Source organism: Ciconia boyciana, chromosome 24 (assembly GCF_034638445.1).
Source record: "Ciconia boyciana chromosome 24, ASM3463844v1, whole genome shotgun sequence".
Classification (NCBI taxonomy): Eukaryota; Metazoa; Chordata; class Aves; order Ciconiiformes; family Ciconiidae; genus Ciconia; species Ciconia boyciana.
This window is the reverse complement of record NC_132957.1, coordinates 1,651,597-1,679,219: the sequence shown is the minus strand read 5'-3', so window position 1 is coordinate 1,679,219 and position 27,623 is coordinate 1,651,597. Positions and strand designations below refer to the sequence as shown.

General features: G+C 53.5%; 1 protein-coding gene across 1 annotated transcript in view; it reads left to right on the top strand.

The window, feature by feature from the left end:
• The first annotated feature begins 14,181 nt into the window (after positions 1-14,181).
• Positions 14,182-27,623, top strand: part of AP3D1 (adaptor related protein complex 3 subunit delta 1) — a 45,395-nt gene continuing 31,953 nt past the window's right edge. Inside the window, exon 1 of the mRNA XM_072845216.1 lies at positions 14,182-14,420. Coding sequence (XP_072701317.1) covers positions 14,325-14,420 — 96 coding nt within the window. The 5' untranslated portion in view covers positions 14,182-14,324. The remainder of the gene's footprint in view (positions 14,421-27,623) is intronic.

Below are 27,623 nucleotides of genomic sequence, written 5' to 3'. Positions count from 1 at the left end.
CCTCGCGCTCCCTCCCCCTGTCCTCAGCTGCCCTCCCCGCGCGCGCCCCCTCCCCGCGCGCGCCGCCGCGTCCGCGCGCGTCCGCGCCGCGCGCCGGGGGGGGGGGGGGGGGAGGGGAGCGTGTGCCAGGCGGCGCGGGGCAGCCGCGCGCGAGCTCCGCTCCTCGCCCACGGGAGGCGCGTGAGGGCGCGAGGCGGGCGGGGGTCACGGGCGCGGGGGGGGCGGCGGGGCAGGGCCGGCACGTTGCGCCCGGGCGGCGGCGCGAGGCTGCGGTGCCACGCGCGTGCGGCGGCGCAGGGCTGGCACGCGGCGCTCGGGGGCCGTGCAGGGCGGGAGCGCTGCGGGCAGGTGGGCGTGCAAAAGGCTGGGACCCCCCCGCGTGACGGGGCGAGGCTGGCGCCTCGCACGCGGGTGGCGGGACGGGGCTGCGGTGCCGCGCACGTGCGGCAGCGCGAGGCCGGCGCTCGCGTGGCCGTGCAAGGCTGGAACCCTCCGCGTGACGGCGCAGGGCTGGCGCGCAGCGTTTGGGTGGCCGCGCAAAGCTGGAACGCCCCGTGTGACTTGGGTGGCCGGGCGAGGCCGGAGCACGCCGTGTGACAGCACGACGTGCGCACAGTTCGCTAAAACAATGGAACGGGCCCGCGCGCCGCATGGCTGCCGGCGCAAAGTCTGCGCGCGAGCGACGCCGTGAGCTTTGCACGGCGCCGCAAGGCGACGGCGCAGGGCACGTGTGTTGCATGCGGGTGACGCGGCCGGGGGCTTCCCGTCGCACGTGGGCCAGCGTGCCAGGCTGGCGCGAGAGGCTCCGCGCGTCTCCGAGTAGGAGCTTCGCTGGGATGGGGGATCGGGAGCCCCCAGCGAAGCCAAGGCGCGGCCTTGCACCGAGGCGGCACCCCTGCGCGTGCATCAGTGCATCTTCCAGCGGGGATGGGCAGACGGGGTCCATCGGCTGCAAACACCAAGCACGGAAAATGTAAGTGCTGCCCCGGGCGCAGAGAGGAGCAACGCGGGGCAGGGAGCTGCTCTGCCGGCAACTACAGCCTTACGACACGGTGTAACCTGGTAGGAGGAGTAAGTGCAGCCCAGCGCGGTCTCGGTGCTGGGGCTGGTGCTCTGCCGCCGGCTGGGGCCGTCTGACCGCTGGCACGGCTGGCACTGGGCCCGGAGGGAGCCGGGAAGTGGCCTGGCTGAGGGCTGGCGTCCCCCTGTCCCCTCTCGTCCCCCTGTCCCCTCTTCCCAGGCTGCCCCTGGGAAGCTGCCCGGGGGTGGCTGGACACCATCCTGCATCTCTATAGTGTCCTGTGATGGCCGGCACCTGAATGACATCATTTTGCATCTCTATAGGTGCCCAGCAGTGGCCAGGAGCAGAGCGATACCATTTTGCATGTCTATAGGTGCCCTGGGGCGGCTGGGAGCTGAGTGATAAAATCAGGCCGGAGCTTCCCCCCTCTCAGCATTTTGGGTGCTAATTTCCCTTATCTGGGGACATGCGGGTGCCCTGGGGTGCGGGGACATCTGGGTGCCCTGCCCCCCTGCCCTGGGGGGCGGGCGCTGGCTCCCTCCTGCTGCTAGCAGAGCCCCGGAGCACCGTCCCCACACACAGCGGGGACACGGCCCCACGGCGCGCTGGGACCGAGGGGCCTCCTGCTCCTGGGGCTTCTCCGCTTGTGGGGACGAGACAATTCAGGCGGGAGGAAGCACTGCCGCTGCTGCATGCAGCTCCCCCAAATTAGCTATGGCTTGCAAGTCCTGCAGGGCTGGAAACGTGGAGAGGCGCAGCCGTGGGTGGGCGATATGGGGGTCACCTCCACCCCACGCTTGCACCTCGGCAAAGGGACGGCGCACCCCGACACCCGCCAACGGCTTGGCCACCCTCACAGGGCACATGCCTGCCCGCAGAGCCCCGCGGGGTCCTCGGGCACACATGCCTGATCCCTCCTGAGAAATGCCCGTCCTGGGGCTGATGGAGCGGGGCACGGCCGAGGCGACCCTGGCCACCTGCCCCCGGAGCACGGCCTGGGGGTGCGCGGGCCAGAGCAGGACCCAGACAGAGCTGGCTCCAGCTTCAAAACCTGCGTTTTGTTCTCACCAGCCTGCTGGCCACCACAAAACATTGCATGGCCCCGGTGCCCACGGCGGAGAGAGGAGCCGGTACGGAGCACCCCAAAAGGCAGGATCCACGCTGAAGGTCAGAGCTGGACATGGGGAGCTGCCATCGCCATGTCGCGACAGCTTGAGCCAGTCTCAGCTGTCAGACATGGTCCTTGCTCCGGGGAAGGCGTGTTTCCAGCCAGGCGGTGTCGGTGCGCCCAGAGCTCTCGCAGGTGAAGCACCTGCACCCTCAGGTCGGTTCGGAGCCCTGCAGCCGCTTGCTCGGAGCCCTGCAGCCGCTTGCTCCTCTGTCACCCTTGAAAGCAGCCGGTTTCTTCCCAGCAGGTGATTTTTAAGTGGTTTTCAGCCCGTGGGACGCCGGCACATCGCCAGGCTGCAACGCCCAGTGCATCGGGGCTCTCCAGCCCCCAGCTCGGCAGTGAGTGACCCCAAGGGAAGAGCACCCAGCACCACCGCAGCACCCACACCCTCGCCGCCTCCCTCCACTGGCATCCCGCTGCCGGATGGGGCCAGGAGACAGCCACATCACGGCGGGCGCTGGTTTCCATTTGAGGGCTGCAAGAGCAGCAGTGAGCCCGCGTCTGCCGGGGATGAGCATCCCTGCGGGGCAGGAGCGTCCCGAGGAGATGCCCACAGTCTGGTCAGGCATCAGCGAGCCCGAGCTCTGCGGCACAGCCTGACCTGCAGCCGGGTGCAGCGGAGCCAGACGGCTTTGGGAAGGAAAACCAGCCTTTCCCCATTGAACTGGCAGGGGAAGTTGTGCTGGGAGTTGCTGCCCTGCGACGCAGCCGTGGGGCTGGGAACACCTCCACTTGGTTTCTCACTTTCTCAGCCAAAGATAGGTAAACACGGCTCACGGCAGGATGCTTTTGTCATCTGTGTCTTCTAGCTGTTGTCCCCCAGCTTATTAATCTTATCTTCCTTTTATCCTGACGGAGAGGATGTGGGTCAGCCACAAACATGCCGGGGAGGTTGGGGGGCCGCCTGCCACGGAGCCGGGCTTCGGCACCAGCCCACGGTGCCCCTGCTTCAGTGCAATCGCATCCACTCTCCACCTGCGCTGGGCTGCAGCTCCGGGGCCGGACAAGGCCACCCGCGTTTGGCGGGTGTCTGCAAAGTCCGTCGGGGTCCTGCTCCCTCCGCCTCGGCAACGCACGGAGACGTCCAATATTTGGGCTGAAAACCAGCATCACGGTTGGGGTCACAGCCTGCGGCTGTCATGCTTCTGCTCCCATCGCCCCGACAGCGCGGTGCGGGACGGCAGGGGGATGCACCATGCCTGAAACACGTCCCAGAGCCACTGCGTGCCAGAGCAGGATATTTCCTGGTGAGGGATTTTGTGCACTATTTAACACCTGTATTTCTGGACAGGTCGCTGCCTTCAGCTGAGACGAGCAGCCGTTTGCTGGAGGGGGGTGTGCAGCCCTGTGACAGAGACCTCGGGCTGGGTCATGCCCCTGCTCCCGTCCCCATGGCAGGTTGCTCCCTCGTCCAGAAACGCCTCCAAGTCCGGGTCCAAACTCGGCAGCTCTTCTCTTTGTATCCTTTTTTCCCCCTTAAATGTCCGTACGTGCAGAAAGCTACATAACTAGGAATGCTTTTCTAAAGAAAACACTAAAATCATCAAGTCAGCAGTGCTTAAACTGCTCTGACTGCCTCTTAAATAATCAATTCATATTTAATTAGCTTACCACAAAAATTCCATTAAATTTAAATAAATAGACATGGCAGGAGTTCTCTGAGGCACAGCAGGCTCCGTTTAAAGAATTCTCTTTGAGTTCGTTAGGTTGGTCTTTAATCAGTTCGTCGTCGAAGTCCTTGTGTGGCCCAAGCAGGCTCCTGGGCGGTTAATAAAGAGTAATCGAAGCTACAAGGGTTTCCCGGACGGACCCAGCCTGTGCCCAGCCATCTGGCTGCCGTGCAGTGCTTCAGCGCCAGCGCTGATGTCTTCTGGCAGGTAGCGGAGAGCAGGTCATTTTTGAAACGCCTGCCCTAACCAGGAGATCCTTTTTTCACTGATTTCTCTGAGTTTTCCATCTGGGTGAAGAGAGGGAAGCGAGCAAGGGCAATGGCTTGTTTTCTGCCGGTTCAGTGAGCTGAACTGGCCCCCGAGAGATGGGAGCAGCCCCCCGAGAGGTGGGAGCTGCTCTGCCCCCTTTGACAGCTCTGAAATTTTGATTTTTTTGGGTCGTCTTTGCCTGCTTGCCCCCGTGCTTACCCGCAGCCGGCTCTGCGCTGCGGCAGGACCTGCCGGGTGCTGCTGGGGCTCCACAGGCCGATGATTTTTCAGGGGCATCAGGCAATGACCTGCAGCGTCGCCCGCTCCAGAGTCACAAGACTGGCTTCGAAATCAGCAGCTGTTGGATTTTGCTGGTGCAGAGGTTTGCGGGGGGAGATGTGCCTGTCTCCTCCCTGGCTTTGCTGGCCCTGCTGCATTCCCCGCTGGCTGCAGCTCCCGACTCCACCCTGGTGCAATTCAGAGCTGAATTTTTTTTTGCCACCACCAGGTAAACCAGGTTTGACTGAGGGAGGAATGGGGAAGCGCTGCGCAGCTCCCCGCACACGGCCGCCATTCTGGGGCGCTGGCGAAGGGAGGTTTCCCTGGCAGGCGCCAGGTACAGCGTGCGGCTGGTATCGGGTGCTGCGGAGGCACGCGGGCAGCCGGCCAGCAGCCCCTCCTGCGCGCCGCTCCCACGTCCCACCTCTGCTCCCACGCAGCAGCCTGGGCCCCGGCCGGAATGGGGGTCCCAGCTCCTACGGGCATGGGAGATGCAGGGAGGGCATTAATGCACCAAGGATGGCTTGCACAAGCGATGCTCCGAGCACGCCCTGCACAAGCCACGTGCAAAAGCACCTCCTGAGCTTATTCCCACGCTGGCCTTATGTCCCTTGGGGCTGCGGGATCAGCTCCCCACAGCGGCACGCTGCCACGCTCGTGGGTGCATCGACCCTCGCGGCTGATGGTGGGGGTTGGGGTGGGCACGGGGGCTCAAGGTCCATGTTGGCTCCTCCAGAAACTTGCCTTTTCAGCGATGTCTCATCTCGAGTATTGACCCAATTTAGTTGACAATAACAAGTTAGATCACGAGGCGGGTTAATGCAGGCAAGTCTGTTCCCATCAGATTAAATATTCCAACTGGAGCCCTGTGCATTTGCCCCCGTAACGGCAGGGCAGGATGCTGGTGGTCCATAGCCCCAGGGAACGGGGTCAGCTCCCTGCTCTGACACCGGCTCCCACTCTGATGCCCCAGCCCTGCAAAAGCCTCCCCTCATTCTGGGTGCCCACAGCTTTCTGTTTATTTCTAATTTGGGCTCCCCTGGGATGGGGTTACTGGTGCCCTTCGTGGTACATGGTTTTTCCTTCTCTCCCCCTGAAGCCTGGAGCGCGGCCAAGCTCTGTTCACTGTTTTGTGGTAGGACCAATAAAACTCGGGCTCTGCAAATGGCTCCCGTTGCACAGCTCGTTTCACGGAGCAGTTAAGCTGTTTAACCCCAGCTGGAATTGCACGTCTCAGTCCCCCGTTAGCCTTTCGACGGCCCCGTGAAATAAGGCAGGACGTTTGACAACACGAACGCAAACCTGGCCGTGCAGAGCTTCCCTTCCCCTCCTTGCAAAATGACCCACGTGCAATATTCCAAGCCCCATTTTAATTTCCCGGGGTCAATCCTGCGTCGCGCCAGGAAGTTCCCTTCCACATGACGGAGCAGCATCTGTCCTTTCCATCTGTCCCAGCAGCTCCCTGGGCCAAATCTCTCCAGGGGTGCTCTGGCTGCAGTTGCCACAACAACCAAATGATGCAACAGTTTCCTTTCGGGATGCAGAAGTGGCGTTAACGCCGGGCACCGGGGCGGGTGAGGGGTGCTGCAGCTGTGCTGGTGCCGGCAAAGGTCCAGGCAGGATAAAGCCCTTTCTGGTCATGAATGTCCCCAGTCTGGTCCTGGAAACTGGTCTGTTTGAGCCCAGTTTGGGGGGTTTTCTCCCCACTGAGAGGTGGCTGCCACTGCTGGAGCCGCCCTCGCCCGGGGATGGGAGTGCTGTACATCAGGAGCCAGAGCCCCAAATTCACTGGGGAACAAGATGGAAAAAGCCGGGGGGACTGTCAGCCTGCTGCCACACCAGGCACAGCCGATGTTGGCCGAATCGCTGGCTTTGCTCAGCATCCCCCAGGCCAGACCCAAACCCCACCAGAGTTAACGGGGATGTTTCCACTGGAACAAGCCCAAACCCATCACATCTCCAGCGTGGCTGGGTGCGCAGCACCCTGCAGAGCTGCGTTCCCCTCGCTGCGACGGCCGCGCGCCCCACGCAGACTGCGGTGCCTGTCCCCGGCATCCCCGCTGCTGGGGCCGTAGGGCACCCGCTGTCTATCCCCATGGGTGCTGTGGCTGCCTCGACACTTTTTGGCCCGAGGGGGTGCTCAGGGGTGCTCAGGGTTGCACGGCCAGCCAGGAGGTCCCCCACTGGGAGCCAGCTGGGGGAAGTGCTGGGGCTGACAGAATCCAACCTCCTCATAGGGCTCCCCTCCATGCAGCAAATGCCAGGTCCTGTGCATGCACCGGGGCATTGCTGAGCCCATCCCCTCCTGCTGCCCTTCCCCGTGCACCACCCTGGCTGCAAGCAAATGCCATGTCTCAGCTGTCCCATGTCCCCCCCCCCCCCCCCCCGGTCCCCATCCCCTCGGGCTGCAGCAACCCCACCAAGCTTTCCCCTTTCCACTGCCTTAGGGCAGATCCGCACTCCCAGGGTCAAGGGCTCTGCCCCCCGGCCCCGGGATCCTGCTCCCGCAGGGGATCACCGCCAGGCTGGGCTGGGCGCTGGGAGGACAGGGAGGAGGGAGACTTCCCCCACTCCCCTCAACCTCCTCTGGGCTCCGTGTCTCCGCACTGGGCAGCCCGAAGGAAGGCGCCTCTGAACCCAAGCTGTGCCCTGGCTCCGTGCTCATGGGCTGCCACCAGCCACATGGGCTTGTCTGTGTGCCGGTGAGTCACCGTGCAGCGGCAACCGGGCCCGGCCGGGAGCCAGGCTGCGGCGGGACACGGAGGCAAGAGCGGCCGGCCACCCCCAGGGCTGCTGCCTTGCACGGGTGGGAGATCAACCCAGTGGGTGAGCAGTGGCAGCAGGGTCGGGCATCCTGGGAAAGCCCAAACCTTGCTGGGCTGGAATTAAAACCCCAAAGGGGTTTCCCTCCCTGTGGAGGGCAATGTGCAGGCACAAAATGGTGGCTCTCGCCTCCACTCTGAGCCCAGGCCTCTCCGACACATGCGGCCCCCAAAATCTGGGGACCAAGCATCTCCCGGGAGCATGCTTGCACCCGTTCACACCCACTTGCTCAGCTGTTCCTGGAAAACCCAGTTCTGCCCAGGTGCCGGCACAGCTGAGGCCAACTGGGCACCATGGAGCTGGACCAGGGTTTGCTCAGGTGCTGCACAGCCTGGAGCCGGGGAATGCCATCCCGGCTCCCTCCCGCCCTGCCCTGGGAGGTTTCTGTCAGAGCTCTGCTTTGCCAGGGAAAACTAACCCCAGTTTCCTCCTTTTAGGTGCTGCTGGAGCTTGAACCGCTCAGCGCCACGGCCCTGACACGCGTTAGCAAACGCCAGACGTGCGTTAGCAAACACCGTGCTGCTGGAGAGCTCCCGGGGCTATGGGATCCGTGCGGCGACCCTCTGCCCTGCCGCAGCCCCTGGCACAGCCGTGGCCCCGCACAGGGACACTGAGGCCAAACCAGGTCCCACGGGAGGTCCCTGCAGCTGCCTCCCACCTCAGTCACCCTTTTTCGCCCCCAGCTCTTGGGGCTTGCGAGCTGGGAGCTGGCTCAAGCATCTGGGCAGCTTTTGCCCCCAACCTGCCTCTTGGCCGGGCACGGCAGCCCCTGCCCTCCCTGCCTGCACCGCGGAAGGCAGCCGAGTCTGGGGGCACCCAGCACCGAGCTTTCCGCAGGGTCTGGTGGGCTCTTCCCAGCCTCCTGCTTGCCGGGCCGTGCCCGCTCCAGCCTGACATCATTTGCAACCAATTTCAAGTAAGGAATTAGACGTGGCATTTATGAGCATGAGGCCGCAGTATTGAATCCTCGGGCTCCATCCCCACTCCGGGACGGCACCATCCCCGCTGCGTCCGGTTCCAGGGGGGACGGTGGGGGGACAAAGGCGCCGGGAGGGTGGGGGCTGAGGGGGCCATGCCAGCTGCGCGTGCAGCGCGGTGCCAGACCCGAGTCGCCCGCCGCAGGGCCTAGAGCAGCCGAAAGCAGCCGCAGCGCAGGCAGCCGCCTGAATGGGTCCCTTGTCCCCGCAGCGCCGGCTGGCCGGGTGCCCCGCTCCGTGCCTGGCCCACGGGGACACCAGCTGCCCCTGCACCCCGGCCCACAGCTCACCCGTCACCCAACACAGGGCACGCATCACCCACATGAGCACCCATCACCCCACTAACATGGGGGCCCCCAGACACAGCTCACCCATCACTCAAGCGAGGGGCACCCATCACCCAAACATGAGCACCCATGAGCCCCACCCAGACGCGGGGCACCCATCGCTCAAACGCAGGGCACCCGTCACCTAAACACGGGGCACCCAGCTCCTCCACCCAAACGCGGGGCACCCATCGCCCAAACGGCGGTCACTCCCTGCCCCCCGACACGGGGCACCCCACGCGGGTCCCGCACCCCCGGCAGGTCCCGCCGTCCCCCCCCGGCTCTCCCGGGCCGCCGGCGCCATCTCGTGGGGGCCGAGCGGGAGGCGGCGGAGCGGGGCCGCGGGGGGGGCTGTGCCGGAGCAACACGGGCACCCCGACACGGGCATCCCAAGGCAGGGCACCCGGGCACGGGGCACCCCAGCATGGGCACCCCACCACGGGCACCCCAATGTGGGCACCTCGGCACGGGCATCCCGGCAAGGGCACCCCAACACAGGCACCCCAAGGCAGGGCACCCCAATATGGGCACCCGGGCATGGGGCACCCCAGCATGGGCACCCCACCACGGGCACCCCAATGTGGGCACCTCGGCACGGGCATCCCGGCAAGGGCACCCCAACACAGGCACCCCAAGGCAGGGCACCCCAATATGGGCACCCGGGCATGGGGCACCCCAGCATGGGCACCCCACCACGGGCACCCCAATGTGAGCACCCCAATGTGGGCACCCCGGCACGGGCATCCCGGCAAGGGCACCCCAACACAGGCACCCCAAGGCAGGGCACCCCAATATGGGCACCCGGGCATGGGGCACCCCAGCATGGGCACCCCACCACGGGCACCCCACCACGGGCACCCCAATGTGGGCACCCCGGCACGGGCATCCCGGCAAGGGCACCCCAACACAGGCACCCCAAGGCAGGGCACCCCAATATGGGCACCCGGGCATGGGGCACCCCAGCATGGGCACCCCACCACGGGCACCCCAATGTGAGCACCCCAATGTGGGCACCCCGGCACGGGCACCCCAAGGCAGGGCACCCCAGTATGGGTACCCGGGCATGGGGCACCCCAGCATGGGCACCCCACCACGGGCACCCCAATGTGAGCACCCCAATGTGGGCACCTCAGCACGGGCACCCCAATGTGAGCACCCCAATGTGGGCACCCCGGCACGGGCATCCCGGCAAGGGCATCCCAACACAGGCACCCCAAGGCAGGGCACCCCAATATGGGCACCCGGGCATGGGGCACCCCAGCATGGGCACCCCACCACGGGCACCCCAATGTGGGCACCCCGGCATGGGCATCCCGGCAAGGGCACCCCAACACAGGCACCCCAAGGCAGGGCACCCCAATATGGGCACCCCAATGTGGGCACCCCAGCATGGGCACCCCACCACGGGCACCCCAATGTGAGCACCCCGGCACGGGCATCCCGGCAAGGGCACCCCAACACAGGCACCCCAAGGCAGGGCACCCCAGTATGGGCACCCGGGCATGGGGCACCCCAGCATGGGCACCCCACCACGGGCACCCCAATGTGAGCACCCCAATGTGGGCACCCCGGCACGGGCATCCCGGCAAGGGCACCCCAACACAGGCACCCCAAGGCAGGGCACCCCAATATGGGCACCCGGGCATGGGGCACCCCAGCATGGGCACCCCACCACGGGCACCCCAATGTGGGCACCCCTATGTGGGCACCCCGGCACAGGCATCCCGGCAAGGGCACCCCAACACAGGCACCCCAAGGCAGGGCACCCCAATATGGGCACCCCAATGTGGGCACCCCAGCATGGGCACCCCACCACGGGCACCCCAATGTGAGCACCCCAATGTGGGCACCCCGGCACGAGCATCCCAGCAAGGGCACCCCAACACAGGCACCCCAAGGCAGGGCACCCCAATATGGGCACCCGGGCATGGGGCACCCCAGCATGGGCACCCCACCACGGGCACCCCACCACGGGCACCCCAATGTGGGCACCCCGGCACGGGCATCCCGGCAAGGGCACCCCAACACAGGCACCCCAAGGCAGGGCACCCCAGTATGGGCACCCGGGCATGGGGCACCCCAGCATGGGCACCCCACCACGGGCACCCCAATGTGAGCACCCCATTGTGGGCACCCCGGCATGGGCATCCCGGCAAGGGCACCCCAACACAGGCACCCCAAGACAGGGCACCACAATATGGGCACCCGGGCATGGGGCACCGCAGCATGGGCACCCCACCACGGGCACCCCAATGTGAGCACCCCAATGTGGGCACCCCGGCACGGGCATCCCGGCAAGGGCACCCCAACACAGGCACCCCAAGGCAGGGCACCCCAGTATGGGCAACCGGGCATGGGGCACCGCAGCATGGGCATCCTAAGACAGGCACTCCACCACAGGCGTCCTGTCACGGGCACGTCTGCATGGGGACCGCAACATGGGGCACCCCAGCATGGGCACCCTGGCACAGGTGCTCCAACATGGGGCACCCCAGCATGGTCACCTGAGGACAGGGCACCTTGGTGCAGGCACCCCAGTATGGTCACCCCAACACGGGCATCCCATCAAGGACCCCCCAACGTGGGGCACCCCACCAAAGTCACCTGAAAGCAGGCATCCCGTCATGAGCATCCCATCATGGGCACCCCAACATGGGACACCCCAACATGGGGCACCCCAACATGGGGCACCCCAGCAAAGTCACCTCAACACAGGCATCCCATCATGAGCATCCCATCGTGGGCACCCCAACACGGGGCACCTCAATATGAGTACCCCAGCACAGTCACCCTAACATGGGCACACTAGCACAGGCACCCCAACATGGGCACCCATCACCCCGCTTGTGCCTGGGCCAGCAGCGAGGGGCAGGGACGTGCCGCGGGGCAGTGGCACCGCGAGACCCGGTGCCTGACAGTGCTGGCTGCGCCCAGGCTGCCGCAGCCCCTCGCCTTGGCCGGGCACTGGGCGAACCCTGCCCGCGTCTGCCTCCCATTTGGGGACGGGAAGGTGGAGGTACGTGGCCCTGGGACCGGTGACACCGGGCCTGGCCAGTCCAGCACCACGGTTCTGAGGTCACTCCTGTGCTGCAGCGGTTGCTAGAGCCCAGCCTGAGTCCAGCTTTTGTAGAAAATCCTATTTTTGCCCTTGGAGGCTGAATAGCACCAATTTCATGTTTCTTTCTCCCACATCAGTTTACACAAAAACAGCAACGAACATAACGCAAGCCAAACCTCGTTAAACCTCGTTGGGATGGAGTCTGGGCAGCAAAACCCATGGAGCCCTCTGAGTGCCGGGACAGGGGAGCCCCGCAAGAAGGCGCGAAAACTCACAGAAGTGCTGCCTTTGGGGAAAAAGCAGGATCAGGCCCTGAACTGAGCAGCTCAGGTCCAGCTCCATCAGGGATGCGATGGCCAGGCTTGTGTTTTCCCACTGACAGACACTGGGACTCGGTGGCCGGTCGCGAGAGGTCTCCCGTGGTACAGCATCCCTTAGGGATGCTCGCTGCCAGCGGCAGGAGACGCAGCTGTGAGTGGGAAAGTTCCTTCCCTCAGAAAGTCGCCTGCGAAATTACAACAGCAAAAACAGGAGGTGGCGTTATTTATTAAAAAAAAAAAAAAAAAGTCCGAGCTGCAACAGCCATACGAGACAAGAAGCTGGGAATTTTAAGGGCTTTAGATATTACCTATGGCAACAATTAGGGTTAGAGCCACATTCTTAATTAAGGGTGATCGTAAGGGAAGTTCAAACCCTCCAGGGCTCGGAGGAAGGAGAGTAAAAAAGTCATTACTGCCCCAAATTTTTAAGGCTGAATGAAGTCAGGCCGCCCCAGGAGGAGAAATCTTTGGAAACTCAGTCTGGAGGGATCAAGTCCTGGGCCTAAATTCGTCTGAAAGACTCCTTCCCCGTGCGCTCAGTCCCTGGCCCCCTGCTCTCGGGTGCTGCTGCAGCTCCCCTGCCCAGCTCCCACCCTGCAGCGTGGGGTTCATTAGTGGGGGGGGAGGAGAAGCTCGTTGTGGTGTTGCATCTCCCAGTTTGGGCTTCCACGCCTGGCCCCGTCCTGCAGGTGTGCCGGTGTGATGGTGTGTGGGCCTGGGCTCCAGCTGAGCCACTGAAATGGTCTGGGTTAAAACCAGGGCTGTGTACAAGGTTTTTGGGGGAGTCCCTTGGAGAGCGGCACTGGCACGCCGGCAGAGGCAAGGGGACGGCTGCAGGGGACGGTGGCAGCGCGGGTGGGCACAGCCGCCCCATCTCAACCCACCGCCTCATCCTGAACGTTACCGTACCGCGAGGGCTCCTACGAACATAACTCTTACCCTTTGACTTTTTCCCTTAAAAAGGGAAACATAATGCGTAGGAGCTGATGTTCGTAGCTATTTCTGAATAAAACAAAAACAAACCCATGGGCTCCGTTCTTCTGCCAGGGTCCAACAAAAACAAGCTGAAAGTCAGAATCTGAAGACAGAGAACAAAGGGAAAAACACTGGAAGCAAACAGAAATCCTTTTCCTTCCCCGTCGTAAAGCGGCTCAAAAGCCCAAGCAGATCTTGGCAGGGTCTCAGCTCCTTTTCTTCTGCAAGCTCCTTTCCGTTTATTCCTCTCCTTTCCCAGATGCTGGAATCCTGCTCTGCAGACGGAGATGGGGTGGGAAAGCGGCTCCTCTACATTTTCTTTTCTCTCTCCTGTTCCACAGCACCACCCACCCACAGTGGGACACGTCCCCTCCGGGCAGACACGCGTACAGGGATGATGCGGGTGTTCAGCACGTGGGTGGAGGACGAGCTGCGGCCGTAGGAAAGCTGAACCACTGCCCGCTCTGTGCCTGCATGTGCGTGGTGCTACCCGCGAGGCTCCGTGTCTGCCTGGCCATCGCCCATCACCCGTCGCTGTCGGCCATCACCGTCAGCTCTCCCACGCTGGCACTTGTCACCTGGGAAAACGGGTGCCTGTATTCATGAGGCTGCCCAAGTCTCCACGAGTGTTAGTGACTGCGAGCAGCCGCGGAGGTTGGCGCTCGCTCCCCGGCGCCCGGGCTGCGGCAGCCTGTGGAGCTGCATCCCCACGAAGGACACGGCCAAAATTTGGCTTTGTCGGTTGTGCAGCCATTAAAGACACCCACGGGCACGAGGGAGAGCCCGGAGCTCCACCTACCGCCTCCCCGGGCCCGGCCCGCAGGGGTCCCGCGGCAGTCAGCCCCACGGTGGGGGGACCCTCGACCCCCGGCCCCACGCGTGTCCCCGCCGCCCGGGCCCACTCTCCCCCCGCCACGTGGGACCTGCGGGAGGGCCCCGCGGGGGCGGGGCCAGGCGGGGGGCGGGGCGTCGGGGGCGGGGTTAGCTGCAGCAGTGACGCGGCTGTCGCTGGCGGGCGCGGGGCGGGCGGAGATGGGCGTGGCCTAACGCGGAATGGGCGGGGCTGGAGAGCGGAGCGGCGGGCGGGCGCGCCTGGGGAGGGCGCGCCAGGGGAGGGCGCGGGGGCGTGGTTAGGCGGGTGGGGGCGGGGCCGAGCCCTCAGCTGACCGGCCGCCATTTTGTCAGGCGCTGGGAGGCCGAGCGGAGCCTGGAGTTGGGGCTTGCGGCCGCCGGGGCCGCCCCTGCCTGCCGCCCGCCCTGTGCCGCGCCGCGCCGGGGGCGAGCACCGTCGGCGCCCCCCGCCTCCCCGCCCGGGATGTGAGCGGCCCGGCCCCGCTGGTCTCACCCGGCTCTCGCGGTAGCAGGAGCCGCGGCGGCCCCCCCGGCTGGGCCCGGCCCCTCAGCCCCGAGTGCAGGCCCCGCGGCCCGGCCCGGCCCGGCCCCGCCGCCGCCGCCATGGCGCTGAAGATGGTGAAGGGCAGCATCGACCGCATGTTTGACAAGAACCTGCAGGACCTGGTGCGCGGAATCCGCAACCACAAGGAGGACGAGGTGAGCGGACCCGGCCCCCCCCCCGCGGAGGGGCTGCCGGCTCCCCTTCGCTCTGGCCTGGGCTGGCTCCTTTCATCCCTCCGTGCCGGCTGTCACCCGTTTCCCAGCCAGGTCCTGCTCCTCCGGGGGGTCAGGGAGGGTGGGAGCCTTCCCCGAGGGGAGGCTGCGCCAGGCCCAGAAGCAGCCGGCTGTCTTGGGCACCCTGGAAAGGGGATGTTGTTTTGGGGAAGGTGGAAGCAGGAATCAAAACGAGGAAGATGACGCTGGGCTGTAGGCCAAAAGGGAAAGACTGTGGGAGAACAAGAAAGCATTAGGGGAGCAGTGAGTTGAAAAGGAGGATAAGGGAGGATCTCGCTTGGTACTCGCTTTCCCATTTAGTGTGTTATTGTAGTGTTGAGATCCCTGATATATATATATTAAAAAAAAAATAGAGGAATTCCTTCTTGTTGCACCACAGTCAGCTACTGTAGTCAACTGTATATTCTTCATTGTGAAGCTGATATACAGGAAAGCTGAGTTCAGCCATAATTCAGCTTTCAGATCATTCATGTTGTATACCTTCTGAGTGAAACATGTTTTCCTTGTTTCAGAGCTTTTGTAGGCAGAAAGCAATTGGATGTGTTGGCCTGTTATTCTCTCTTTTATTAGAGGCACGTGATCAGGAAATTAGTATAGGTGAAATAATTAGTCATCAAGAACATGTTATGTGACACTTTCCACATTGAAGTGTCACATGTTAATTGAGAAGTAACGGACACTAAGGATATAATTTTTGTTCATCTTCAAGTGAGTAGTCATGGCCTTAGAAGCTTTCTTATGACTGGTCTAACAGTTATGCTTTACTGGAATATCAGTGAGTTGCTGTGGAGTTAGCGACAGGCTACAAGTATTTGTAGACTATAACATCTCTTCATATGAGAACAACATCCAAATGGTACCAGCTATGAAAAGTATCTGAAAAAGTTGTAAACATGTAACTAAATGGAGTACTTAATTTGGAAAACTGTGATCTTCATTACTGGTGCTGTTGGACTGAAACACAAAATGCAACTTCCAAAACCACTTGAATGTTCAAATGGCTTTTAAGCCTGTTGTGCACAGGATGAGGTGTTACTTGTTAGTGAGGATACCTGGGAAACTTTTATTTTAGTATACGTTAAATTTATGGGTATTGATTTGGTGACAGAGGAAGATTGTGCTACTGTGAAGTGTGCAGTGTCCTGCGAAACATGGGAAACTACGTGGAGAAGTGGAAACAGCATGTTTATGTGGACATTTAATGTGTTATACTCAAAGTTGGAAAAGGTGAACAGTAATTCTGTGGAGGGCTTCCTCATAGCATGCTTAGGTCCAGTTTGTATGTTGTGCTGCTTTTAGTAAATATGCTTTATTCTTTTGTGCATAGGACAGAAAGTGTTTCATCAACTGTCAGACCTCTGAGGATCCGCCAATGAAGGTCCGGGCTGGCCCAGGCCTTTGTGGCACCAGTCCTGTTTGAGGAGGATTGAATGTACTGTTCTCATTTCTAAAATAATTTTGCGACACATAGCTCCTTTTCCCAGGACTTCATAAAGAGCACAAGTGCTGTTACACAGTCAGGATTAACAAGTTCCTGTGCATCATAAGCCATACCGAGTTTGTTCTTAGTCTGTGACAAGAAATGGTTAAAATGCATTGGCTTTGATCTCCGTTGGAGTTAGGAAAAAGTACTCCTCAGACAACGTTGTAGGGCTCTGTATATCTGAAGGAAGTTGATATACAGGTATACACACACCCTAGGAATCAGGGAGGTCAAAGCAAATGTGCTGTCTCTTACTGTAAGTAAGAGGCTGATGTCAATTACAATAGTTGGACTGTAGCATGATAGTATTTTAAATGATGGTAGCGCTTTAGTGTGAAATACAAGTTGTGATATTTTTAAAATAGATAACTGTAGGGCTAGTTCCTTTTTATATCTGCATGTGCACAGCAAAAATTAAAAACTGAAATTCAGGATGTATTCAGCTGATCAGTAGGCATTGCACTGATGAAATGTGTGTCTTCCATAGCATAGATTGTTTTCAGAATCCTTCAAAGATTTTGCTTAATTACATAGAGTGGCTGCAAACAGCACAGGACTGTTCCTTTTTCTAGATCAGCTAGCTGAAGAGCGCTGTAAACCTTCTGTTATTAAGATGCTGGGCATTGATTCCGTGCTTCCTAGACAATCGTCATGGATGTTTCCTAGTTTTCAGGTGATGTTACAAAATCAGAATAGTATTTTAGAGGAAGTAGCTGCAAAAATTCTTCCTCCTTTTCCTACAGTGCTTCCATTGTTCATTGTCTCTACTAAGTGTTGCTCCAATGGTGGATGTAGTTGTTAAACCGACGTTTGTGGGTCTCAAGATAAGTGTCTAAGCTTAAGACACACACTTTGTCCTATTCAGAAGAGCAAATTTGTTTTAAACAAACAGCAGCATGCTTTGGTGGCAAGGGTATTAGCTGTTGATCTCAGCTCAACAAGAATTGTTCTATGAAAAGAGATGTCTCTGGAAAGGAGGTTAAATAAAAATGACATGGAAAGAATTGAAGGCATGATTATTGCTTTGACTTCTGATTTAGTTCTGCTTTTCACAGAAGGTTAATTTCTGTTGTGTGTGTTGGTTCTTGTCTTTGGGAATTTAACCATATGGAAATTCTGCCATTACTTTTTCCCTCATCTTTCTGGGCAGTCTCTCCTGGTAGATAGGATATAGTAAGATTTCTTCCTTTCCAATTTCTCTGCAGGTACCATCACAAGCAAGTATATCTGGTATTTCACTGACACATCGAGGATGTGTTTGTAGCGCAGGATGCACCAAATGGTTGTCACCTCGGTTCAGACATGGGTTTCTCATTACAGCTTTTCACAGCATTGCTTGGTGGTTACATGTTCATCCTGTATTTCTGGGACTCTTAAGCACGTACCCCAAGGCTTGTTGTGAAGTAAGTGGAGTGCCACAGGCTTTTTACCAATAAATTTTAAGTGTCCTGCTCAGCTCACTAGAGGAACTGAGAGGGTACTGGAGGCTGCCTGGCACTTTACCTTGCATCCTTGCTGCAGAGTGCTTAATTACCTGTCAGAGGCCACTTTCATTTTAGTTTCTGGTCTGTATCCAAAGCTGACCCATTTATTTTGAGTTTAAAACACTGAAACTGAAGTCATGGCCTTCTGTAAGGATGAGAGGTCAGGACAGGAGTTAGTTAACACAATCACTTCTCTGTGCAGACATACTCTGTCCATTTTCCAATCTTCCGGGGAAAATTGGAGCTGCATCATCCTTCTGCGAAGTAAATGCTAGCGTGGAAGGAATGAGGTAGCATAACAGCATTAGATCTTTCCCTAGTTTGACGTGTCGTGTTTACTTTTCAACAGTCTGTACAGATGCTTTAATCCCTGTGGTGTTTCCCAGTGCCAGTTCAAAGTTTGAGGGAAAGTCAAACCTGCAAGAAAGACTTGATTCCATTCTCCCCTGACCTTCACTTCTATTATCTCATTCTCTCTCTTTCATTTGGACAAGGAATCCTTTTGATAATGAAAGCGGTGAGTCTTACCTGTTATTAGGTGGTTTTGTACCCGATGGAATTACTTCTCCCACTTTGTGCCTACTTTTTATGGATGTGCTACACAGCACGCTCAAGAGGGGAATGGCTTGTACAATAGGCTGTTAGAACTATAATGGATTTTTTCCAAGATATTCCAAAATGAGAAATTATTTCTGTTTAGGGAAGTTCTCCTGAATGTGAAATAAAGGAAGGGATAATCCTTTGATGCTGTTTGGCTCTTGCACAGTGTTTTGCATTTGCAGTTAAGAAGTTTGTTGTTCCCAACAAGGAAGCTGCTGTCAGATGCTATGATGAGAGGTTCTTTTATAAAACTGAAATGATAAAGTAACAGAAACAGAGATGTTAAATGAGTGGTGCTTTGTCCTGTTCAGACCATAGTGCTCTGTGTTTCAAGTGTCTTTGATTTCCTGGAGGACACTTAAGGAGGAAGAAGGGGTTAAAAAGTCCTGCACGAAATGTCTGCGCGCTTCTCATAACTTGAGAAAATTGCCTCCCTCTTCTTTCAGTTAATCTGCTGCTTGTGTGCCAGGATTAGCACTTCACGTTTTTGGTAATCAATACTTTCAGGAAAAAGCGTATTAAAAAATTCACATTTTCCTGTGCGTAGTGTTCGGTGATAAGTATCTCGTTGCTGGTTTACATTCAATAAGTTGTTTTGTACAGAAGCAAGTTGGAGGAGCAAAAGGAGCAATCGATGTTTCTGGTTGGAAAAAATAAAAATTAATTTCAGTTGATAATATAATGCTAAACGAGAGGCGTGTTGAGTGTCTGTGCTGTGAAATATGTATTTCACTGCTCAGAAAGCCTGGGCTCACCAAACTGGCAGCGTGTTCTCACTTCTTAGTGACTGTTGCCTAAGGACAGTGGACTTGTTAAAAAACCTTTTCCCCTAAATATAGGGCTGCTGCGCTCGACTGCACACTTCCAGCTACTACTCTGACACGTTTTCAGATGAAATGATGGCATGAGGAGTTTTGAGGAATCTTTTAACATCACAAAAGTCTTTTGAGTGCAGCCTGTCATCCGCGAGGCTGAAGACTGTTTCGTGCGGTGGTCTTCTGATGGCTTGGCCACTATTGCAGTGTTAGTATCTAATGGTAAAGGATATGGGATGGAACATAACAGGGGAATTTTGAGGAATGCTAGAAAGCTTGTTGGTGCCCAAGACTGAAAAACCAACCCAACTGAAGGCAGCGTGCAGTTCATTGATGACAGACAGCTCTTTCAGTCGCTGATGCTCGATCAGTTACTGCTTGTCATATGTGTGTTAATATCTTTGAAGGGAGCTCATTATCCCACCCACTTTCAAGTGGATCTAGAGTTGCTATTGTTAATTCTTTGAGCATGTGAATCGCTGGAAAGGCAAAGTCGGAAATAGAAACAATACACAAAAGAGGGTTGGATAAGGACCTCACACCAATTGGTAAAAAAGCAGACTAGTAGCGGCCTCCAAGGTAGCAAGGCCCAGTGTAACAGTGTCCCCGCCGTACCTGCTGTGTCCTGGAAAATAAAGGGCCTGGAGCTGTGGAACACAAACCAACGTGGGCTTTTTCTTGTGTGATTACAAGCAGAGAGCAGCTGAGGCTTTGCATTAGTGCTGCCTTTCATTAGCTTCTTGCTTTCTCCTGTGTTAAATATTACTTAATTGACTGTGGCATAAGTGGGGCTAATAGCTTTGTTCCCAATCCAGATCCTTTTGTAGCTGTCTCTTCTGAGGGTTTGAAATGCTCCAGACAGATCGCTTTCTCACACATGTAAGTAAAAATTCTGCCTAGGCAGGTCCAGGGGAGCTTTCTGGTGCCTCGTCCTAAGAAATGGAGCCATACACCGCACCTTTTGCAAGGCAAGTGGAAGAACGGCCAGAAAAATCAAAGTAGAATAAAGATACGAACGTTTCTGTACTGTGGTCATCTTCAGAGTTGTTTATGTGATGCTTGTTGATGCAGCTCTCTTTGTCCCAGTGCTGAGTGTAGGGCCTTTTGTGATTTCCTCTAATGTTGTCAGTGTCCACAAAAGTGGCTGAAAAACCTCTTCCTCCACAATGCGGGTTAGTGAATATATTTGGTGTACAAAGAGTACCTTTAGGTTTTTCACTTAGAAGTGTTCTTTGGTAGTGTGTCCCGTTTCTGGTGTGATGTGAAGAGCAGCAAGGGAAGCATTAAACGACATGCATCAGAAAGACCGAGTCATGGGACCAGTTACAAAGAAGCATTTGTGTTCCTTAGGTTATTAAAAAAACATGATCGTTTGTGCTGAAAAATGGAAATGCTTCATAATCTAAAGGGGAGTCTGCTTAAATCCAGGTGGCAGGAAGTATAAAGATATTTGAGTAAGATAAAAGGTGCAGAAAACATGGTTAGTGGTAGTGTTAGTAGCTCATAAAGGCGGTTGAGTGCTTATTTAAAAAAGAAGCACACGTTCAAAATAACTGACAATACTTACGAGTCCTGTTGGATGCTGAAGTGTAACTGGGCATGAGAAAATGTTTGGTTCATACCGGCTTACCTCCTCAGTCACTGGCCAGTAGGCTGATCAGTCGGAGTTTGTAGACCATGTAGTTGAGTGCTGGGTTTTGTATTAGCTGTTTCCTTTTTATTGTTGTTTATTTTATGACCTAGATGTTCAAACCTGTTAGCTTTCGCTGAGAGATTCATATGTTAAGAGGTGTATAAAGGGAAGTAGGCATCAGTGTGGGTACATTGAAACTTTCTTCCGGTGGGCTCAACCTTCATGGCAAATTCAGGCTGCATAAAATATATCACTTCTAGCTATGGCGGTGTGACTAAGCTTCAGCCTTGAAGAATGTAAGTTTGTTTAGAGCGAGTGGTATGATTGTACAGCAGGGAGTAGGTGAACAAATGTACTTTAATTACACAAATATTTGTACTGAATTTAAAAAGTCTGCGATGGCCACAAACTTTTTCTTTACTACCTTTCTTACCTTTCCATAACTGAGAAGCACTCATAGCTTTGCATAAATCACTGTTACATCTTTGTAATATTTTCAGTGTTACATGTTTATGTAGTATTAATACATCATTAAGCATCTTTTTTTGTGATGTTCCCCTCTGAACTAATTCCAGTCAGCCGAGTCTCAGAAACAATATCTACTTTAGTTCCTTAGAAGGAGGTGACTATTTTCTGTACGTACAACGAAGTGAGTGCTTGTAGCAAAGCCTACCTTATGAAAGCCTGAAATTGTGCACAGAAATATGTCTGGAACTAGCAAATTGAAAAATCTATTGTAAAAGTACTTGCACAGCTTTTTGCATAGTAATGTAAAAGTTTGAGTACATCTTGTGTTTACAGGGATAAGCACTTTTATCTGACATCTCTCTCTGGTCTTAAAAGTTGTCTGCTCAGGTATGATTTAGCACAGGCCCCTGAGGATTGTTTAATTGCCATGCAATTAAATCAACAAATACTGTGATCAGACTGGAGACGTACTTATATTAAGGGACTGATCAGACTGGAGATGTATTAAGGGACATCTCTAGAGCCTTGCCGATGATACACCCTTACTGATTTATGTTGGCCTGGTTTGGGTTTTGCTATCTAATACCCACTTAACTGTTGGCATCTCAGACTAGCCCGCCTGGGGCGGTGGTCCAGGATGGCTTGCGTAGCTGTGCTTCAGCTTCCTGCATAGGTGCTCTTTTGTGTGGAATACTTCAGCTGTCTTTGGGTAAACCACCGACAAGATGCTCTCCATGGGAGACTGCCAGAGCACCCTGGTGCGGGGGGAGATGCTGCAGTGAGCTGCAGCTCTACATCTGTTTCTTTTCTGAAATCCAATCCTTCTGTGTTACGTACCTGTTTGGAAGATTGTATGTGGTTCTCTGTGGTGCCTTATGGTGCTGTGGTGGTTTGTTTGGGGTTGTTTAGTGTCTGCTCTGAAACCGGTACGTGTACACTACTTGCTTAGCATCTCTCTGAATTTTTAAAATAAGGTTCAAAGATTTTTATTGGTTTATGAATCAATTTAGGATAGATGGATGCATCATGCCAGGTTTCAGTTGGTATGTATAGTTTCGGTAAACGTTAAGAAAAGAAAAAAGTGTAAATTGACTTTTCACATTCCTCCATCAGTGTCGTTTGGCCAAGGAGTCTTGCTATCTCGCTTTGGTTATAATAGGCAAGGGGGTAGTGGATAATGCATCATGTTTCTAATAAATAATATAGGAGACGACTGCTGCAAATGAAATGGCAAAGGTTGACCTTCATGCCTCCAGTGTTTATTGCTGATGAGAGCAATACATTGGTTTAGGATCTTAAGGCTACCTACAAGATGAGTGAATAAATCCCTGGAAAGCGAGGTAGTAAAGGCAAACTAAGACATGTTAAAACACATATAGCAGTACTGTTTATCAACAGCCAAGTGAAAAATAAGCTCGGCTTTTTCAAAATGCCTTTCAAGTTGTAACATGTTTTCTGAGCTCTTTATCGCATCTGACTACCCTCTGCACCATTTAATTTTGGCTGCTGCAAACCTGCTTAAGTGAATGCTATGCAGTTTCTCAGTTATTGCTTATATGCTGTTACATGCTTATCTAATTTGCTTGGTTTATGATTTTAGTGAAGTTAGTTGTGAGACCACGTGTGCCTTGGGATTCTCTTTCTATCCAGCCATGGAGTAGTCTTAATGAAGGATCCTGTTACTTATCTCAAATACCTTTTTCTACAGTATTTATTTAATATAATATTTTTAGTTATGTAAGACAAAAGTTAACATCTAATATGCTTATCTCTAGCACTGTGTCCAAGTGAGTGGAAAGCAGCACGTTTTGCTTTTTTATGCTCTTGTCTGTTCCTTCAGTTGATTTATTCTGTGCTGTCATGGTACGATGCTTGTGTTTCAGGTACTGTAGTCAATTATAGGTGTATAAATTCTGTCTGAGTAGTTCAGTGGTGTTTGTTGATGTGAAGTACTGCTTTGGGGGTTTTGATAGAAGCCTGGCAAGTGATACATATTTCTTTCCAGCCTTCTTCCTACATCAGGAGGTGGCAGCTGATCTGCGCTGTGCTTATAACAGGATCTTCTGCTTGAAGCACAAACAAATTCAAAACTTGCTTTACCTCTACAAGGTGTCTGTGGTGTAACTGCCTTTTGTGTTAAGCATCGTGGTCATGTCACATGGCTTGCATCCTACAGGTAGTATTTCTTCAGAATATTAATAAAAAAAAAAGGAAGGGCAGTTGTTGCTGGTTTTCTGGAAGTTGGAGCAGCGAGCATCTTCCTCTCATGTGAGATCGTCATGTGCTTGCACTGTGATTTCAAGGAGTTAATGGCAAGCATGTGTCTCAAAGTGCTACGAAACAAGATAAATCCTACAGTGCTTAAAACAAAATAAATGTCATATTTTGTGCTTATTTCAGTTATTTATTTTTATGTTCTACGTATTCCAAACTTTTTTTGTTTCAGAATGGTGTAGTTATGCATTTATATCAGATCATATCTTGCTCCTTTTGGTGTTCACTGCTAATCATCCTTTCCGTAAAACACTGTATTTAACCCTGAAAGTGCAAGAGAAACAGGGACTAATGTTCACTGACATTTTGCTGTTTCCTCTGGGTGGAAAGCACTTCACTGTTGCAGTAAGTGACAGGTCTGAATCTCAAATCAGCTGCAGCAGATCCAGGGGATTGAGGCTGGATCCTGACAAGGACTTTGGTGGAGGATTCTGCTGCCTTTGGTTTGCTGGACTGTAACCCGAAGCGGTAAGAATATGAGTTTGCCATCTCTGGGTTTCAGAAGATGGTATATCGTTGAGATAAGAGTACAGCTTCTTTAAGACTGTTGGGAATGAATAGCTTTCATGATTAAATTTAATGTAAAGGTTCTACAGTGATATGCATTCTAATTGTTAGTGTTTTCTGATCAGCCAACAAAAGTACAGCAATAGAGAGTCACATTTCCTAGGAACATAATCGTTGTTCAGTTAGATTAGTGATTTTTCAACTTCGTTCACGTATTGCTTGGAAAAAAATTGTAGTCTTTTGTGAACCTCTCTGAAATTGTCAGCAAACCCCACGTTCTGTCTTGGCTAGAGCTTGGAATAAAGTTTTAGTGTTTTTCAAAGTTAATTCAAAAAACATGGCTTGGGAAATGAAAAATCCTATAAACTGACATTTTGGCTTCTTACCATGACCCACTTTTCTTTTCCTCCCTCCCTCTGTTTCAAAGGGATTGTGTCTTTGATTCTTGATACCTTCATTCTTATTTTAGCCACTCACACTAGTTTAAATGCACATATTTTCAGGGTGAGGTCTTGGAATTCTTGAGGAATTTAGGCTTATTTTTTAAAATTAGCTTGTGTATTTTGTTCATGGATATAAAATGCTTATTGCATCTGTTTGGTGGAATACATTAAGAAATGGCAGTTATGACTTTGTGCTGTATTCACAGGTTTGTTGAGTAATTACTGCTAACATCTGCATGCTTTACTTGGGTTTTAGCTGCACTGCTCTGAGTGTGTTTCTGTAATCTTCCTCCTTCTGAGGGATATGTGAGAGAAAACAATCATCACCCAAGTGGTTGCTATAGCATTTCATTAAGGAGCCTTTTCCACTGAGTTGGGAAAGGCTGCTTTCCCACTTGGCAGCCTAGTGTCAATAAAAGAGCTCCCCTCAGCTCTTTCCCTGTGTTATCATATGCCCTTCAGCTTTCGACTGCAGCCTTGCAGCTTTGCCTGGGTTGCCATCATTCTGAGGGTGTTTTTTCACTTAATGGCTCTGCTTGTTCTCGACTACACCAGGAGTGAAAGGCTTCCTTATAATTGCCTTGCTTGCTCAAAGCAGTCTGACTGGGAATGTCCAAAGGTCTATAAATATTGTGACTTAGAAGTGCTCCTCAGTTGACTGGCCAAAATGTGTGAGCAATTCAATAGCATCCCAGGAAGACTTCAAATAAGACTGTCACAGAATTAGTAAGGAGTTAATAGTGAAGAAATATATTGATATTATAATCAATATTCTGAGCATAAATGAATTCTGAAGTATTTTCTTTTTGCATTCCTTGCTTCATGGGATCTCAAAAGCATTTTAGGGAAAACTGAGCCAGTTATATATCCTGGGAAGTACTTATTTTTAATTATGACACTAGGAAAGTGCTATATTAGAAGGATTTATGCAAACACTGTCAGTGAATCAATGCTGGGAAAAGTATCCAGGTTTTGTCCTGTATGTAAATGGGTTTTTTTCCTGCAAACATTTAGGCCTTGCTGAGTGACCATCATTTTTTCTTCATTGCATCAAGTGGTTGTTCTCCCTTTCACTGTCTAGCTTGGCTGTCTGAATTGAACAGCTTGCAGGCTGCAGTGTGGGGCCTGAGGGTATCAGTCAGCATGAAAATGCTTTGGTGCAGCCTCCCATCCGGTGCTTTGCAGAGGTCAGCGATTCCACTAGCCAGACACTGGAGAAGATCTTCACTAAAGATCCGCACATGCATACTTGTTTCCTTCTTATTTATGTAGATGTTAAATGTGGTAGCGAATCTGGCTAGGGTGTGGTGGTTGGATTTCAGATTTAAGTGGGAGATTAAATAGATCACTTTTCTTCATATTGCTCATTCGTGACAGTGCTGCTCCACAGAGATTAACAAAAAGTTAGTAATACCTGCTGATCCTTTAAAGCTTTCTATATATAGGGTCTTTCATTCCTTGTAGTCTTCTAGGATTTGAAGTACAGCTGTTTTGGAAGGACTTCTTTCTGCTCTTCAAAATTCCTTATTTTAGTTTCAGATCTGATTCTGAGTTCTGTAATACACTTTTCCACCCTCTTTAAAGGACGTTGCTCATTATGTTAGGCTAACTGGTAGGCAGGGCTTTGCCTGCAGGCTGCTGGGGCTATCGAGTGTGGCTAGTGACTTGGGAGCCTGTATTCAGCTGTGCTGGGCTGTATGTTATTGAACTTTTCCATGCTCTTATTTTTTTTTTTCCCCTCCTGGTCACACAGTGGTTTGCGTTCAACTCCCAAGAGGTTTTCAGGAAACTTAAGCTAATGTTTAAATAGTTTTGGGATAGATGCTATGGGAAATTACGGTAACGCTTTCTGGTTATGGACATAAAGACTGAGAACCTGCATGTTAGTATTCTGCACTGAGAACCTGTGCTGACCTTGTTGACCAAGATGTGGCAATGAGATACACAAGTGAAGGATTCTGTGTCGCTGTTCCAGCGTGCTCTTATTGTGTGCATAAAATATTCAAGGCTAGGTACAATGTATTTGTAGCTCAGTTGCATGTTGTAGAAGTCGTTCTTTCAGCATCTCTGATCAAGTGTGTATTTTCTACTATCAGAAGTTTTTTTAGTTTGAACTCAAGAGTTTAAACTTCCCGTGGGAGTTGTCTGGACCTGAATCACTCTCAGGCAATGGGTTTAGAATCCCAAGTCTTCTGCTTCCTGGGAGGTCACCTGGACTCTACGTTGTTAAGCATTTGGGGGCAATGCCATCTCCAGTTTTGGCAGATGTGATCCACTCCTCCACAACCAGGAGGACGGACGGGTGTCTCTGTAGAGGAAAGGGTTGTTTGGTGTTTAGCATGCCCTCCCTTAACATAAAAATTCCCATTGCAAAGACAGTATTTCTACCCTAAATACAGGCATTTAGGAATATCTTAAATTTCTTCAAGTAAATTAATTTGCCAGCTTTCTTTCGTCAGACCTTCTGAGTTACATTATGCTGGAGAGCAGGGCTGCTGTTTGAGGGACCTCAACAGGCTGCAGGAATGGGTCAGACAGGAGCTCCATGAAGGTCAACAAAGACTTTTACTAAAAGTCTCAAAATAACAAATGTGGTTCCACCTGCACTTACCCGTGCCATGGAGGAGCTGGCTTTTATCCCTCTGTAAGTGAAGGTTTGAGAGAAAAGCCCAATAATTATTCTGCTTATATAGAAGCTGTTAAACCAGTGAAGCTGCTGCTCCTCTGAAGTGTGTGTATTCACTGTGCGTCCTGACGGTGGATTCTAATTCTGGTGTCGCTAGACTCTAAACGATAGCAGTGTAACTTGTTACATGGCTGCTGCTTGGAGTATGAAGTCCCTGCATTAAAATTCAGTTGCTACCTTTCCTCACCTGGGTCATTGCAGTGTCTCTTTGCGCTACAGACCTTGTACAATTTGTTTTTATTGTTACCTGCTATTTATTAAAAATAACATTCTCTGCTTCTAGCAGCAAACTTTTATGACTTGAAGCATAAGTATCACTCTAGGACATTGTAAAAGACCAACGAATGGTTGGGATAATAGACAAAATTTAGTGTAAAGGCGAGAAATGTTAATTAAAGGCAGGCCAGTAGACTTCTATGTTGAAAATACCTTTTTGGTGGAAGGTAATGGTATTCAGGCAGGATTTTACTTTGGAACCAGGTAATCTGTTTCTGACCTGGTTCCTCTGGCAGTTGATTTATTTGTATTGAATGTGAAATTCCCTGGTGCATGTGTGGCTTTCTAAAGAGAGATTATTTCTCTGCTTTTAAATTTTCATTATTTCTGTAGCAGATACCTTCAGTACTTAAATCATAATTAATTGTGAACTAAAAGAATCTCTGACTGAGTTAAGCCTACTTCTAAAGTAAAATCTGTACAGATATTTTTAAATCATGCATTTGCCACATCCCT